The 13,188-nt window shown below is 60.1% G+C and overlaps 1 protein-coding gene across 1 annotated transcript in view; it reads right to left on the bottom strand.

Moving 5' to 3' along the window:
* Window positions 1-419: 419 nt before the first annotated feature.
* The window catches only part of DCHS1 (dachsous cadherin-related 1), a 50,946-nt gene continuing 38,177 nt past the window's right edge, over window positions 420-13,188 (bottom strand). Inside the window, exons 13-20 of the mRNA XM_086630634.1 lie at window positions 11,860-12,723; window positions 11,307-11,420; window positions 6,852-7,063; window positions 6,516-6,670; window positions 5,067-5,197; window positions 4,273-4,559; window positions 3,281-3,419; window positions 420-3,034 (exon numbers count right to left, since the gene is read on the bottom strand). Coding sequence (XP_086486760.1) covers window positions 420-3,034; window positions 3,281-3,419; window positions 4,273-4,559; window positions 5,067-5,197; window positions 6,516-6,670; window positions 6,852-7,063; window positions 11,307-11,420; window positions 11,860-12,723 — 4,517 coding nt within the window. The remainder of the gene's footprint in view (window positions 3,035-3,280; window positions 3,420-4,272; window positions 4,560-5,066; window positions 5,198-6,515; window positions 6,671-6,851; window positions 7,064-11,306; window positions 11,421-11,859; window positions 12,724-13,188) is intronic.

The raw sequence follows: 13,188 nt of genomic DNA, 5'->3' as shown, positions 1-13,188 counted from the left end.
CTGCCGTGTGACTCGGCTGAGTGGCCAGAGGGTCCGCAGTCGGCAGCACCCTGGCCCAGCAGAGCAGGGAGCTCCCTCCTGCTCCTGGCCTCTCTCAGAGCACAGAGTACCATGAAGCACCATCCTGCCCGGCACCGATCTGAGACACCATAAGCAGCACAAGGAACCATCGCCCCGGGGTGTTGGCACGAGGATCAGCAGTCCATGGGGCATCGAAACCAGCACTGCAATCTGCCAGACCGCAGGGAGCGACAGGAGCCAGCAGCCCCATGGGACACAGGAACCCGCAGCCCACGGGCGCTCCGGGCCAGGCAAGGTGCTGGGAGTGCATGATCGGCACCCATGCGGAGCAGCCTGGGCTCGGCCCCGCTCCCGACCCACGGCTGCGGCGTGGGGCGGAGGAGTCCACGGGCCCAGGTCTAAATCCTGAGCTCGGCCTCCTCGGGGGGCTCCAGCGAGTGCTCGGCACTGATGGCGGAGGCAGAAGGCCCCTGCGAGATGCCGAAGGGCGAGACCACGGGGGAGCGGGCGGCCAGCGGGGACAGCGAGGGGGAGAAGCTGGGCGACATGGCCGAGGACGAGATGGAGCCCTCGTGGCTGATGGGCGAGCGGCGCAGGGAGGACGGGTGCGGGAAGGTCCTGCCTGCCGGCGGCTTGGGGGGCACAGACTTGGCACCCGGGTGGGCCACTGAGGTGATGAGGGGTGGGGGGTCGATGCGGGGCTTGGGCTCTGCCTTGGGCTTGGTCGGGAAGGGCTTGCGCAGGGAGCTCTCGTCCTTGAGGCGGGCAATCTCTGTGAAGACGCTGGCCAGCGGCTGGAACTGGGGGCACCAGTTCAGCAGGTAATCCCAATTGTAGCTGCCGCGGAGCTCCTCGTCACTGGCCACGATGGCGGTGAGTGAGCCCTCCACTGAGGGCTTGCCATCCTCCGGGAAGGCGTAGTCCTGGGGCTGGGAGGAGACGCTGAGGCCGCAGCGCACGCCGAGGAAGGCGCTGCCTCCCCCTTCCTCGCGGTACAGCTGCGGGGGTGGCCCTGGCAGCAGCAGCCCGGAGCCCTTCTTGCTCTTGAACCACTGGGCACTCTCCAGGGTGGCCGGCTCACAGGAGATGTCGGAGAGCTGGTCAGCGTCTTGCTGGATGCCGGAGTCGGGGCCGCGGGCGGAGATGTGCTCCTGCATGGAGGCGGTGATGCTGGCCACGCGTGGGTACTCGTTGATCATCCGGATCTCGTCGTCCTCGGCGGCTTCAGCGGAGCCTCGGCCGCTGGAGTGCGAGGGGTCCAGCGAGCCGCCCCGCGTGTAGGGCCCCGCTGGCTCGCCCCCGTAGCCCGGCAGGGCCTGGTGGTAGATGTGCTCGCCCCCGGGAAGCGCCGGCTCCTCGCGGCCGAGCTTCTGCAGGGAGCCGCTCTGCACGCGGCCCAGCCGCCCGTCCCCCTCCGGCTTCTCGTGGCCACGGCGGTGGCGAGAACGGACTAGGGCCAGCACGATGGCCACGGCGGCCAGCACCACCACCACGCCCAGCGAGGCAGCCACGGCCACCAGCAGCAGGTTGAGGTCCGGAGCCAGGCCGAAGGAGGTGTGCGTGACGTCGATGGTGACCTGCGCAGAGGCCGAGCGGGAGGCGGGCAGGGGGCTGCGCGCCTGCACCTCCAGGCTCATCTCGCGTGGCTCCCTCTTGGTACGCCCGGCCCCAGCCTGGGGCTGGCTGTCCACCCGCAGGTAGATGGTGCCCGTGGTTTGGTTGATGGCAAAGTACGGCGAGGGCTTTGCCAGGGAGTACAGCACGACGCCGTCAGCCCCCTCGTCCTCATCTGTTGCCAGCACCCGCCCAATGCTCTGCCCTTTGAGGGCACCTTCGGGGACCTCGAAGTTGAAGGAGGGGCTCAGGAAGATGGGATCGTATTCATCCTCCCCTGTCACCAGCACTCGCACGGTCACCGTGGCAGAGGCGTTGCCAGCATCCGTGGCCCTGACGAGGAGCTGGAAGGCTTTGGCTCGTTCATAGTCAAACGTAAGGCGGGAGCGCAGCTCCCCAGAGCTGCTGTTGACGGCGAAGGCATCCTGGCCCTCTGCCATGCCGGGCTCCCCCACTGGCTGCTCCAGCACTGTGTACCACAGTTCCCCGAAGACACCGGTGTCAGCATCAATGGCACGCAGCGTGGTGACCAGCGTGCCGGGAGGCAGGTTCTCCCGCATACTGGCACTCAGCACCTCCACCGGGAAGTATGGCTTGTTATCATTGACATCCTTCACCTCGATGGCAACAGGTACCAGTGCAAAGTGCCCACCCGGCACGTCCGTGGCTTGCACCACAAGCGCATGCAGCGCCTGGGCCTCCCGGTCCAGAGGCTGCGCCAGGCACAGGGCCCCAGTGCTCTCGTGAAGCTGGAAGAGCCCGTGCTGGTCACCCGAGCTGATGCTGTAGTGAACGCGGCCGCGGGGCCCCGAGTCAGCGTCGTGGGCCACCACGCGCAGCAGCTCCGTGCCGGGGGGTGCGCTCTCACTCACTGCTGTCCGGTACTCGGCTCGAGCGAACACAGGCGGGTTGTCGTTGACATCCTGCACAGTGATGACCACGAGCGCTGTGGTGCTGCGCTGCGGCAGGCCCCGGTCCGAGGCCGCCACAGTCAGGTTGTAGACTGGGATGGCCTCAAAGTCCAAGGGCTCCACAAGCACCAAGGCACCCTGCGTGCGGAGATGGCCCCCTGCCCAGGCCACCCGGCTCTCCACCTGGAAGGCGTTGCCACCGTTGCCACTGACAATGGTGTAGTCGAAGCCGGCGTTCTCCCGGGAGAGGTCGGTGTCGCCTGCCTCGAGCGTCAGCACAGTGGTTCCTGGGCGCAGGTCCTCAGGGACACTGGCGTTGTAGTATGGCACCTGGAAGGTGGGGCTGTGGTCATTCACATCCAGCACCAGGAGCTGCACTGTGGCCCAGGATGAGAGGCTGGGAGAGCCACGGTCGCGAGCCTCCACCACCAGGTCCAGGGTGGGCTGACTGGCGTCGAATTCCACCCGCCGGATGGTGAAGAGGGTCCCTGTGAGGGCACAAAGCCAGAGTCAGCACAGGGGCCAACAGGGAGCCGGGAAGAGTGTTAAGAGTTATTGGCTGGAGCAACAGGCGTCTGGGACGCTGCAGTGGGAGCGCTCGATGGCCACACCACCACTATGACTGCCTCACTGGCTACACCAGTGACCTGGGCCAGCATGGGGGCACCTCCCTCCGCAGGCACTGTCAGGGCAACCCACCCAACGGGCCCCACACAGCAGCCAGCCCCACGCACCATTGCTGGGGTCGATGGCGATGTCGGGGCTGGGCACAGCCAGGTGGAAGGTGACATCCCCATTGCTCCCCGAGTCTGGGTCGGTTGCACTCACGGTGAGAATGGCGCTGCCTGCAGGTGTGTGCTCCGGCAGCGTCACCTGGAAGAGGAGGAAGCCCCAGTCAGCACCAGCCTCCCCATGCGGGTGCCTGTGCCCCCTTGCCCAGAGCCAGCCAGCAGGGCTGGGAGAAGGGCTGGGGCCAGCCAGGGCAGCAACAGCCCAGGCAGCCCAGCTCGCCACTGGCCAGGGCCCTCCCCACATCTGCGCCAGGGCCATGGCTGGCACCGAGGGGCCTGGCCCATGGGCCCATGCACACAGTGCCCAGCTTTGTTGGTCTGACTCCCAACCAGCTTCAGCATCCAGTTCTTGATCCTTTCCTCTGCTTTGCTCTGCTATTGAGAAGAACTCCTCAATAGCTGGTATTTTCTCCACAAGAGGTATTTTACACAAACCAAAACAGCTCTTGTCTTTTCGGTGTGCCAAAGAACAGGCACAGACCAGTTGTGCTGGTCTGTGCTCTCGCAACCTTCACGCGTTTCTGTGGCTTCCCGGCTTCCTGCACCTCTGCTCCAGAGCTGCAGCACATACAAGTCAGCTCTTGTCCAGGGATCTGCCTGTGGGGCCCCACGCCAGGTCTCACCAGAAACACTTGTCCAGCTTGTGACCCACCTCCCACCGCTTCTGGCCTTCCCACGGTTCCCACCTATTCCAAACCCACCGTTGCTGATCCCAGTGCTGCGTGCCTGGTTTCAGCCTCCTGTCCACGCCACAGTGAGAGCGCGAGGGGTGTCAGGATGTGGAGGGGAGCCCAGGAAGAGGGGGGCCAGGATGGGCTCAGACGCATTCTCAAGGGGATGTGTGTGCCTTGTAAAGCCAGGTGAGCCGGGCAGGAGCAGCAGAGGAGCTGGTGCAGGACAGCCCACGCTGCCTGGCACACCTGTGTGCACCGTACCTGATAGAAGCCCTGGCTGAAAGTCGGTGCGTTGTCATTCACATCCTCCACGACGACGGTGAGGTTGGCCTCGGTCTCATGGCGGGTGTCAGAGGCACGCAGCGTGAGGGTGTAGTGGCTGCGCTGTTCGTAGTCCAGCGGCCCCGTCAGGGCAATGTGTCCCCCGTACCGCAGCACACTGAACGTGCCCACAGCATCACTATCGAGCACGAGCGCGTAGGAGAGTGTGGGGCCGGAGTCCACATCGTTCCCGGTCAGCTGGGCTATCTGGGTGCCCAGCAGCGTATCTGTGGAGAGGCGAGGTGTGAGTAAGCAGCCCCATCTCCTTGGAGCAGACCTGGCTCACATGGTGGGAAATCAGCTCAGACCAGAGCCGGAGCACCAGGGACAAGGGGGAGGTGGTAGGGGTGAAGGAAAAGGTCTTGGGAGTCAGACAGGGCAGGTGAAGGCTGGCACAGGGCACACAGGCAGGCAGAGACCCAGCAGGGCAGGAGTGTGCAGTCAGAACCCCTCCGTTACGGGCTGGGGCCAGGGATGAGTAGGGAATTCCACTGCTTCCCTCAGGACACAGCTGCAGCACGGGGGCTGTACAACCCCCAGCCCCATGCTGCCACAGGAGGGGAAGTCCCCAAGAGCTCAGGGGAGCTCAGCCCTGGCTCAGCACAAGCCAGCCCTTGGCGAGGGAACGGACAGGCCTCTCTGGGGCTTCTCTTCTCCCCAACCCACAGGCATCCATCGCACCGCAGCTCTTGCCATTGGTGACCCGCTACCTCACGGAGCTGAGTGGCACTTACTCTCTGGGACCCGCACCTCCCAGGGAAATGGGATGGTGGGGCTGTTGTCATTGATGTCCATCACCACAACGGTCAGCGTGGCAGAGCCCACGAGAGGCGGCGTCCCCCTGTCCATTGCTGTTACCACCAAACTGCGGGCAAGCACAAGGGCACAGGATAAGGTTCCCAGATGTCTGGCCATATGTGCGAGGTAGCAATGCATGTCTGCACAGCAGCTGGAACATGTCAGGGGGGGTACTGCATGTCTGCACAGGGCTGGAGTGTGTACATGCGGTAGTGGAACCATGCACACCATCTGGAGTGTCTGGGGCAACAGATACGTGCAGAGCATCTGGAGTGCATGTGTGGGGCAGTGGACGTGTGTACATCAGGAGCATGGTGGGGCAGGTCAGAAGATGGGTGCGCATCTGAGGTGTGTGCTTGGAGGACAGTGGGTTTGCATCCGGCACCTGGAACACACGAGCGGGCAGGAAATGTGGGCGCAAGTGTTTGGAGCATGTGGTGGGCAGTGGATCCATGCACAGCCCTGGCATGGGCACACGGGACAAAACATGCGTGCGTGGTTGGAGGCTCTTGCAAGGGGAGGTAGTGGATGCACCCACAGCATTTTCAGTCTGTGCAAGGGGTGGGTGTGTGGGAGACGATGCAGGCAGAGCACGTTGTGGTGTGCAGGGGACAGGCATTCGGAGAATATCTGGGTGTTGGGGAACGCGTGGAGCCTCTTTGTAGAATGGTGGCAGGTATGTGAATGGAATGAATGCCGTAGGCCTCCCAGTGCCTGGGAAGAGGGGAGAGAGACTTGTAGCCATTGGAGCATGCGTACAGGGGAGAGAACACAGCCTGGGTGGGGTGGCAGAAGTTGTTCCTTGCAGCTGAACCATGCATGTGTAAAAGGGTAGGGGAAGACTTAAATCCATCGTGTGTAGTGTTTGCCATTATCTTACACACATGTGGCTGGACTACCTGGATGATGTCTAGAGTGTCTACACATGGAGAGGGGCCCAGAGGCCCTCAGCTGAACGCAGGAGGACTTGCAAAAGGGTTCAGGGCAGTGCACAGTGCCTGGAGCGTGTGTGGCAGAAGGGTGCGATGCGTGGGAGCAGAAAGGGACTGAATGTATCTGATCTGGATTGAGCAGGCAGGAAGGGGAATAGACGCGGCCACTGAAGAGTCCGCTGCCCCCCTCACAACCTTCTCAGACCTGCAGAGCCCAGGCTGAACAGGGCACTGGCTCATCTCACAGCCATCTGTCATGCCTTTGATACCATTTGCTCCCCATGGTAACACTAAGTCTAAGTGCCTGTTGTTTGGCAAAAACATTTTACAGACAGGGCTGAGACAGCTTTGGGTGGCACCAAGTAGCAGAGTATCCTCTGCAGCATTGGCAACGCTGCTCTACAGCTATGCCCCCCTCGTATCTGTGGCACAAGTTAGCCTGGCTCCACTCACCTGGTCTGGGACCAGATCTCCCTGTCCAGGATGGCAGCAGTAGTGATAGTGCCAGTCTGAGGATCGATGTGGTACAAGCCTGTCATCGGCAGGGACTGATTGATGGCATAAGTCACCTGCCCATTCGCTCCCTGATCCAGATCATCTGCCAGGACCTGCAAAGCCACATGAGAGATTCAGCAGTGCACTTGTGGAGCCCTGCAAACCACAGCCCTCCAAAGCTTGACCTATCCATAGGTGCCAGCCCCAGGCCCACGGCACAGCCCCTCAGCCCCTTATCCCGGCAGAGAGGCAGGTGGTAGGTCCAGACATTCCTGTCTGTGCCCACAGTGATACCTGGATGACTGGTGAGTCATAGCTCTGTGACTCCCAGATGAAGGCCACGTAGTTCTGCAGCTGGAAGCGTGGCAAGTTGTCATTCACATCTTGCAGGTTAAGGTTTATGGCCATAAAGCCGAAGGAAGCTGCTGTCTCTGCCTGGACCACAAGGCGCAGCCGGGGGCTGGCCTCGAAATCCAGGCTGCTGGAGTCCTGGACAGAGATGGCACCTGGGAACAGGGAAATAGCAGGACAGGGTGGGTGAAGAGGGGGTGAATGATGCACCAGTACATCCATCCCTCATCTTCTCTTTTGTTCCTTTGCACTCACTCCATCCCTCCATTCTCAAACAGACAGAACAAACACACTGAGCTCTTCTGAGTCCTCTCCAAGCTGACAGCCTTCTCATCAGTCCCAGTGAGCTGCCCTGGGTGATAAATCTGCATCCTGCTCAGGACAGACAGCTTCCACTTACATTAAAGCATGCAATAGTCCTCCCACCATGGAGACACCATCTGAGGTATGGCCAGTTTAAAAAAGAACTGCTCCATGTCAAGCCCCACACTGCTACACAAGCTCATCAAGCTTTAAACCAAAGTCGTAGAATCATAGAATGGTTTGGGCTGGAAGGGACCTTCAAGATGATCTACTTCCAACCCCCCTGCCATGGGCAGGGACACCCTCCACTACACCAGGTTGCTCAAAGCCCCATCCAACCTGGCCTTGAACACTGCCAGGGATGGGGCAGCCACAGCTTCTCTGGGCAACCTGTGCCACCCTCAGAGGGAAGAATTTCTTCCTTAGATCTAATCTAAATCTCCCCTCTTTCAGTTCAAAGTCATTGCCCCGTGTCCTGTCACTACACACCCTTGTTCAAAGCCCCTCTCCAGCTTTTCTGTAGGTCCCCTTTAGGTACTGGAAGGTGCTGGAAGGTCTCCCCGAAGCCTTCTCTTCTCCAGGCTGAACAGCCCCAACTCTCTCAGCCTGTCTCCAGAGCAGAGGTGCTCCAGCCCTCAGATCATCTTCGTGGCCTCCTCTGGACTCGTTGCAACAGCTCTGTGTCCTTCTGATGTTGGGGACTCCAGAGCTGAACGCAGCACTGCAGGGGGGTCTCACAGAGCAGAGCCAAGGGGCAGAATCACCTCCCTTGACCTGCTGCCCACGCTGCTTTTGATACAGCCCAGGACACAGTTGGCTTTCTGGGCTGTGAGCGCATGTTGCCAGCTCATGGTGAGCTTCTCATGCACCAGCACTCCCAAGTCCTTCTCCTCCAGGCTCCTCTCAATCCATTCTCTGCCCAGTCTGTACTTGTGCTTGGGATTGCCCCGACCCACGTGCAGGACCTTGCACTTGGCCTTGTTGAACTTCATGAGGTTCACAGAGGCCCATCTCTCCAGCCTGTCCCGGTCTCTCTGTCAAGTCAGCTAACTGCAGCTATTAGTCTAGCTCAAATCCTTACAAAGACACTGTAGGAGCTGCCAGCAGTTCTCCTGCCAGGGGGCTGAGGACAGACATCCATTCTTATCCTCCTGTGCCACTGTGCACTGGGCTTTCGTAATGACAAGGTATTGCTGTCCCACGAGAAGGTGGAGGGCATCTGAAGAGATAAACTAAACTGACTTGCAGCATTCCTACAGGCATGCATTCAAATGGCATGAGGAACTGTGCTCCTGTGGCTGAATTCCTGCCTTGGGGAGTTCTGCAGCGCCTCCCTCTCTATGCAGCCTGTCTCAGCATCTACCTGCAACCACCAGGTGGACTGGTCAGGCGAGAGGGATGCAGCATCCAGCATCTAGAACAGCTTCAACAAGCTTAGCTTCTGTGTAAGAGCCCTGCTGCCAGCTTGGCATGGCAACTCGAGTTCCACCGCACACAGCTGAAACCAGCCCATACGTCCAGGAATGGAAAACACGGATTACAGCTACCAGCACGGTGGCCTGGTTTAGAGGCCAGCGGTGTCCTCAGCTCCTGCAACCCAATGCTGGCAGCTGGCTGTGCTCCTTTGCCCCTCCGGCACCATTTGGCTGCCAGAGCAGGCCCTGCCTCCAGGGCTGGCTGTGCCCAGAAGATACACAAGAGCGGTCAGCAGCAGTCTGCTTTCTGAAGGACTGCTCCTTCCTGGGACAGAAGCAGCAGAGCCTGAGGTGCCACAGGATAGGGCTGAGGATGCTCCTGTGACATTGGCACAGGGCAGAGCTGAAGGACAGGGGCCCAGGGTGGCACTGCTCGGCAGCTGGCACAGGGCAGGAGAGCAGCACAGTGCCAGCACACCTTGGCCTCCCTCCCTGTGGAGCTCCAGCACCCTGTACCTGGTTGCAGCAGCCCCTTCTCCTGGGAGAAAGCAGGGCAGTGTCTCAGGCATACAAACGGGACTCCGGGAGAGACATGTTTGAAGGGAAAAATCCTGTATTCTGGGCACTGTGCCCCAGGGAAATGTTTCCTCATTGAGACAAAGTGGTATTGCCACAGCAACTGAGGTGCCATTGAGGTGCAGCCAGCACATGCCCAGGGTGCTCTGAGAACCACCAGCACACACAGCTCGAGCAGAGCCGAGATGCAGGGATGCCAAGGGACAGTGATGACATGGGGGGGTGTTCTGTGAGCCCTGTATGGCGGCCGAGGGGACGCGTGGTGACAGTGGGCTGCCACGGGCACCGTGACTTCAGACAGGTAGTTGTGTGTGGCTGAGCACTTCCTGCCATGACCATGGGTGACCTGCAGTGGCCAGTACTTAAATCATGGTGCCAATGGATTGCACGCTGTGCCACAGCACAGGTAGCTCACAAGGACCTCACAGTGGCCATGGGCTGCAGAGGGCACAAGCACAGTGTCAGAAAGATCTCTGTCATCCTTCCCAAACCCAACCATCCAGCAGGCACAAGAGAACAGCGGTTTAGCAAGAAGCTCCAGCCTGACGTCTGGGCTCCGAGGACTGACTTTCTCATACAGAATCATGGAATGGTTTGGGTTGGAAGGGGTCTTTAAAGGTCATCCAGTCCAACCCCCTGCCATGAGCAGGGACATCTTCATCTACATCAGGCTGCTCAGAGCCCCATCCAACCTGGCCTTGAATGTTTCCAGGGATGGGGCATTGACACCTCCCTGGGTAACCTGTGCCAGTGTTTCACCACCCTCATTGTAAAAAAAATCCTTCCTTAGATCTAGTCTAAATCTCCCCTCTTTTAGTTTAAAGCCATTACGCCTTGTCCTGTCATTACAGGCCCTGCTAAAAAGTTTGTTCCCATGTTTCTTATAAGCCCCCTTTAAGTAACGAAAGTCCACAACTAGATGTCCCCGGAGCCTTCTCTAGGCTTCAGCCTGTTCACAGTCCCAATTCTCAGCATGTCTCCAGAGCAGAGGTGATCCAGCCCTCAGATCATCTTCGTGGCCTCCTCTGAACCTGCTCCAACAGCTCCATGTCCTTCTTGTGTTGGGGACTCCAGAGCTGAAGGCAGCACTGCAGGGGGGGTCTCAGGAGGGCAGAGCAGAGGGGCAGAATCCCCTCCCTCGCCCTGCTGCCCACGCTGCTCTGGGTGCAGCCCAGGACACGGTTGGCTTTCTGGGCTGCCAGTGCACATTGCTGGCTCATGGTGAGCTTCTCCTCCACCACCACTCCCAAGTCCTTCTCCTCAGGGCTGCTCTCAGTCCTTTCATTCCCAGCCTGTACTGCTATCGGGGTTGTGATATCTCAGTCTCTTCTAAACTACAGGCCAAGCACCAACTGCACAGCAAGGCACCCCTCACCCTACCCTCGGCCAGGCTTTCCCTGATGTCAAGGGATGTGCGGCCCTTCAAAGGCTGCTCTTTGAAGCATGTGGTGCAAACAACGCCAGCTTGCCCAGTGTCACTGGGCAGCACCCTGCAACCTGCCTCACAGCTCAGCCTGGGCTCAGCCACCCACAAGCACCACTGATACGTTCAGCACCTGCTGACTGCTCAGGGCACAGCCCTGGGCAGGGAGGGCTCTCTCAGTGTGCTCACTGGGCAGGGAATGATTCCCCAGTTAGCGTCACCTTTGGGACTGCACAGACAGCCATGAACCCACAGCAGCACTGTGGTCACAGCAGCTTCATGCACACCGGAGAATAAAGCGTGGCTGCGCAGGTGCCTGGCTCTGAGCCCCAACACAGGGTGTGCCATTTGCCTGAATTTGCCATCTGAGGGAGGGGCTGCACCCAGATTGCATCTTAGCCATCGTCCTGGCCTCTGCTAACTCCTGAACTGGGCCCAGGAGCTTATGGGGAGAGGTCCTGTTAGGAGGGACCAAAATTGTGCTGGGATCTGCACTAACAGCCTCTAGACAACGGCAGGTTCATGCCCACATCCAAATACTAACACTAATCGACTGGTACAGAGGTGTGACTGTGTTCCTGTGGTCTGAGGGGCTCTGAGCCTCCTGACAGCTGAGCAGACGTCGGCAGAGCACAGGTGGCCTCCCACTTGCTGCTTCCCCAGGGGGTCTTGGTGCTGTACCTGAACTGGGCTGGATGAGGAAGGCATTCTTCTCGTTGCCGCTGACAATGCTGTACGTGATGCGCCCAGAAGAGCCTCCGGTGTGCACAGCTTGGATGCTTGCCACGGCAGTGCCTGGAAGAGAGTGGAACAGTGTGAAGGGGCAGCAGAGTCTTGGGCAAGTGGCAGAGAGGATGAGGGCAGTGTGTGGGAACACAGATCTGCCCGAGGACGCTGCTGCCAGAGGAAGAGAGATCTCATGGCAACTTTGGGCTGGGAGCCAGACTCGTGGGGCCTGTCCATGGCCCCTCTATGGTCTCACTGTGACCCCTGGAGACCTTCCAGGAGCAACTGGGCACCTGTGACTGCCTGCAGTGATCTGAACACCCTGAGGCCAACCGACAGATTACCACCCTGAACAGTCTGTGTCTACCCAAAGCATAATGGGGCTTCCCAAGACCCTGTGGTGCTCCCTGGTTTGAGTTTCCCACAGCTTTGCCAGCTCAGCACTCCCCTCCCCTCCCGCCCTGTCCCATTTCACCCCTGAGTGCTGGTCACTCAGCCCAGCTGATACCTGGGGCAGCGTTTTCTGGCAGGGCCACGTCACTGGTGCTCCGGGGAAAGCGCAGCCCCCGGTAGGGCTCTTCCTGAAGACGGATCACCACCACCCCAGTAGAGGAGAGCGCCGGTTGCCCCAGGTCTGTGGCCAGGACAAATAGTGTCCGCTGGCGCTGGCTGAGCGAGCCCAGGGGCTGCAGCAGTTGGATATCCCCTGTATAGGAGTTGATTGCGAAGGCAGAGTTGGGGGTGGCAAGGCGATAGAGGATGGAGGCGTTGGCACCCGCATCCCTGTCCTCTGCCCTCATGGTGGCCACCACCTGCTTGAGCGGCGTGTGGCGGGACAGGTTGACGGTGAGTGGGCTGTGCAGGAAGGCGGGGGCATGGTCATTGACATCTTGCACCGTGACCGTGACGCGCACAGCTGCGCTCTTGGGCTCCCATGGTGCTGAGTCCACGGCCTTGGCCAGGAAGCTGTAACTGGGGTGGCGTTCCCGGTCCAGCGCCTGGGCACTTCTGATGCGCCCACTCTGCGGCTCGACCTGGAACATGCCAAGTGACTCATTGCCCAGGTAGTAAGAGACCTGCCCATTGGTGCCCTCGTCAGGGTCTTCAGCCACCAGCTGCAGCACCAGGGCACCAACAGGCAAGTCCTCTGGCACCTCTACCATGTAGGTGGCCTGAGCAAAATCAGGTGCGTTGTCATTTAGGTCCAACACTCGCACGTTCACTGACATGGTGGCACTGCGCAGGGGGGTGCCGTGGTCTTGCACCACCACTGTGAGACTGTAGGAAGCAACTTGCTCCCGGTCAAGGGCACGTGCAGTGGAGAGGACACCGGAGACTGGGTCTAGGCTGAAATCCTGCCCAGGGTCTCCATCTGGAAAAGAAGAGAGGGAATAACAAGACAGCATGACTATAACTGGTACAGGGGAGGACCTGCCCTGCCCTATGCTGCTCAGAGAGGACAGTGTGAAGTTCATCCCAGCGTGGCCTGGCAGGGAGGGTAGAGTGAGCTGTCCTCTGTAAGGCCTCAGTGGGATTGAACCTCCTTGGTCCGGGGAGGTGGGGGGCAGGTGGAGGAAGGGGCAGGAGTGTGTGTAAGAACTGGCTCCAACAGCTTACAGGCCAGTGCTGCTGCCACAGAGAGCCCCCAGATAAGGCATGGCATGGTGACAGCAGAGAGATCTCACTTAGCAACCTGTAAACTCAACAGGTCAGAGCAGCCAAGAGAAGCACAGAACTAGTCCGAGCTTGGGGAACCAGACAACAGCCTGGGGAATGAAGAGTGCAGCCTGTCCAGATCTTGGGGTGCTCTTCACTGGAGGCAGAGAAACAAGAGAGC

Source organism: Tauraco erythrolophus, unplaced genomic scaffold (genome assembly GCF_009769465.1).
Source record: "Tauraco erythrolophus isolate bTauEry1 unplaced genomic scaffold, bTauEry1.pri scaffold_45_arrow_ctg1, whole genome shotgun sequence".
Lineage (NCBI taxonomy): Eukaryota > Metazoa > Chordata > Aves > Musophagiformes > Musophagidae > Tauraco > Tauraco erythrolophus.
This window is presented reverse-complemented; position numbering and strand designations above follow the sequence as displayed.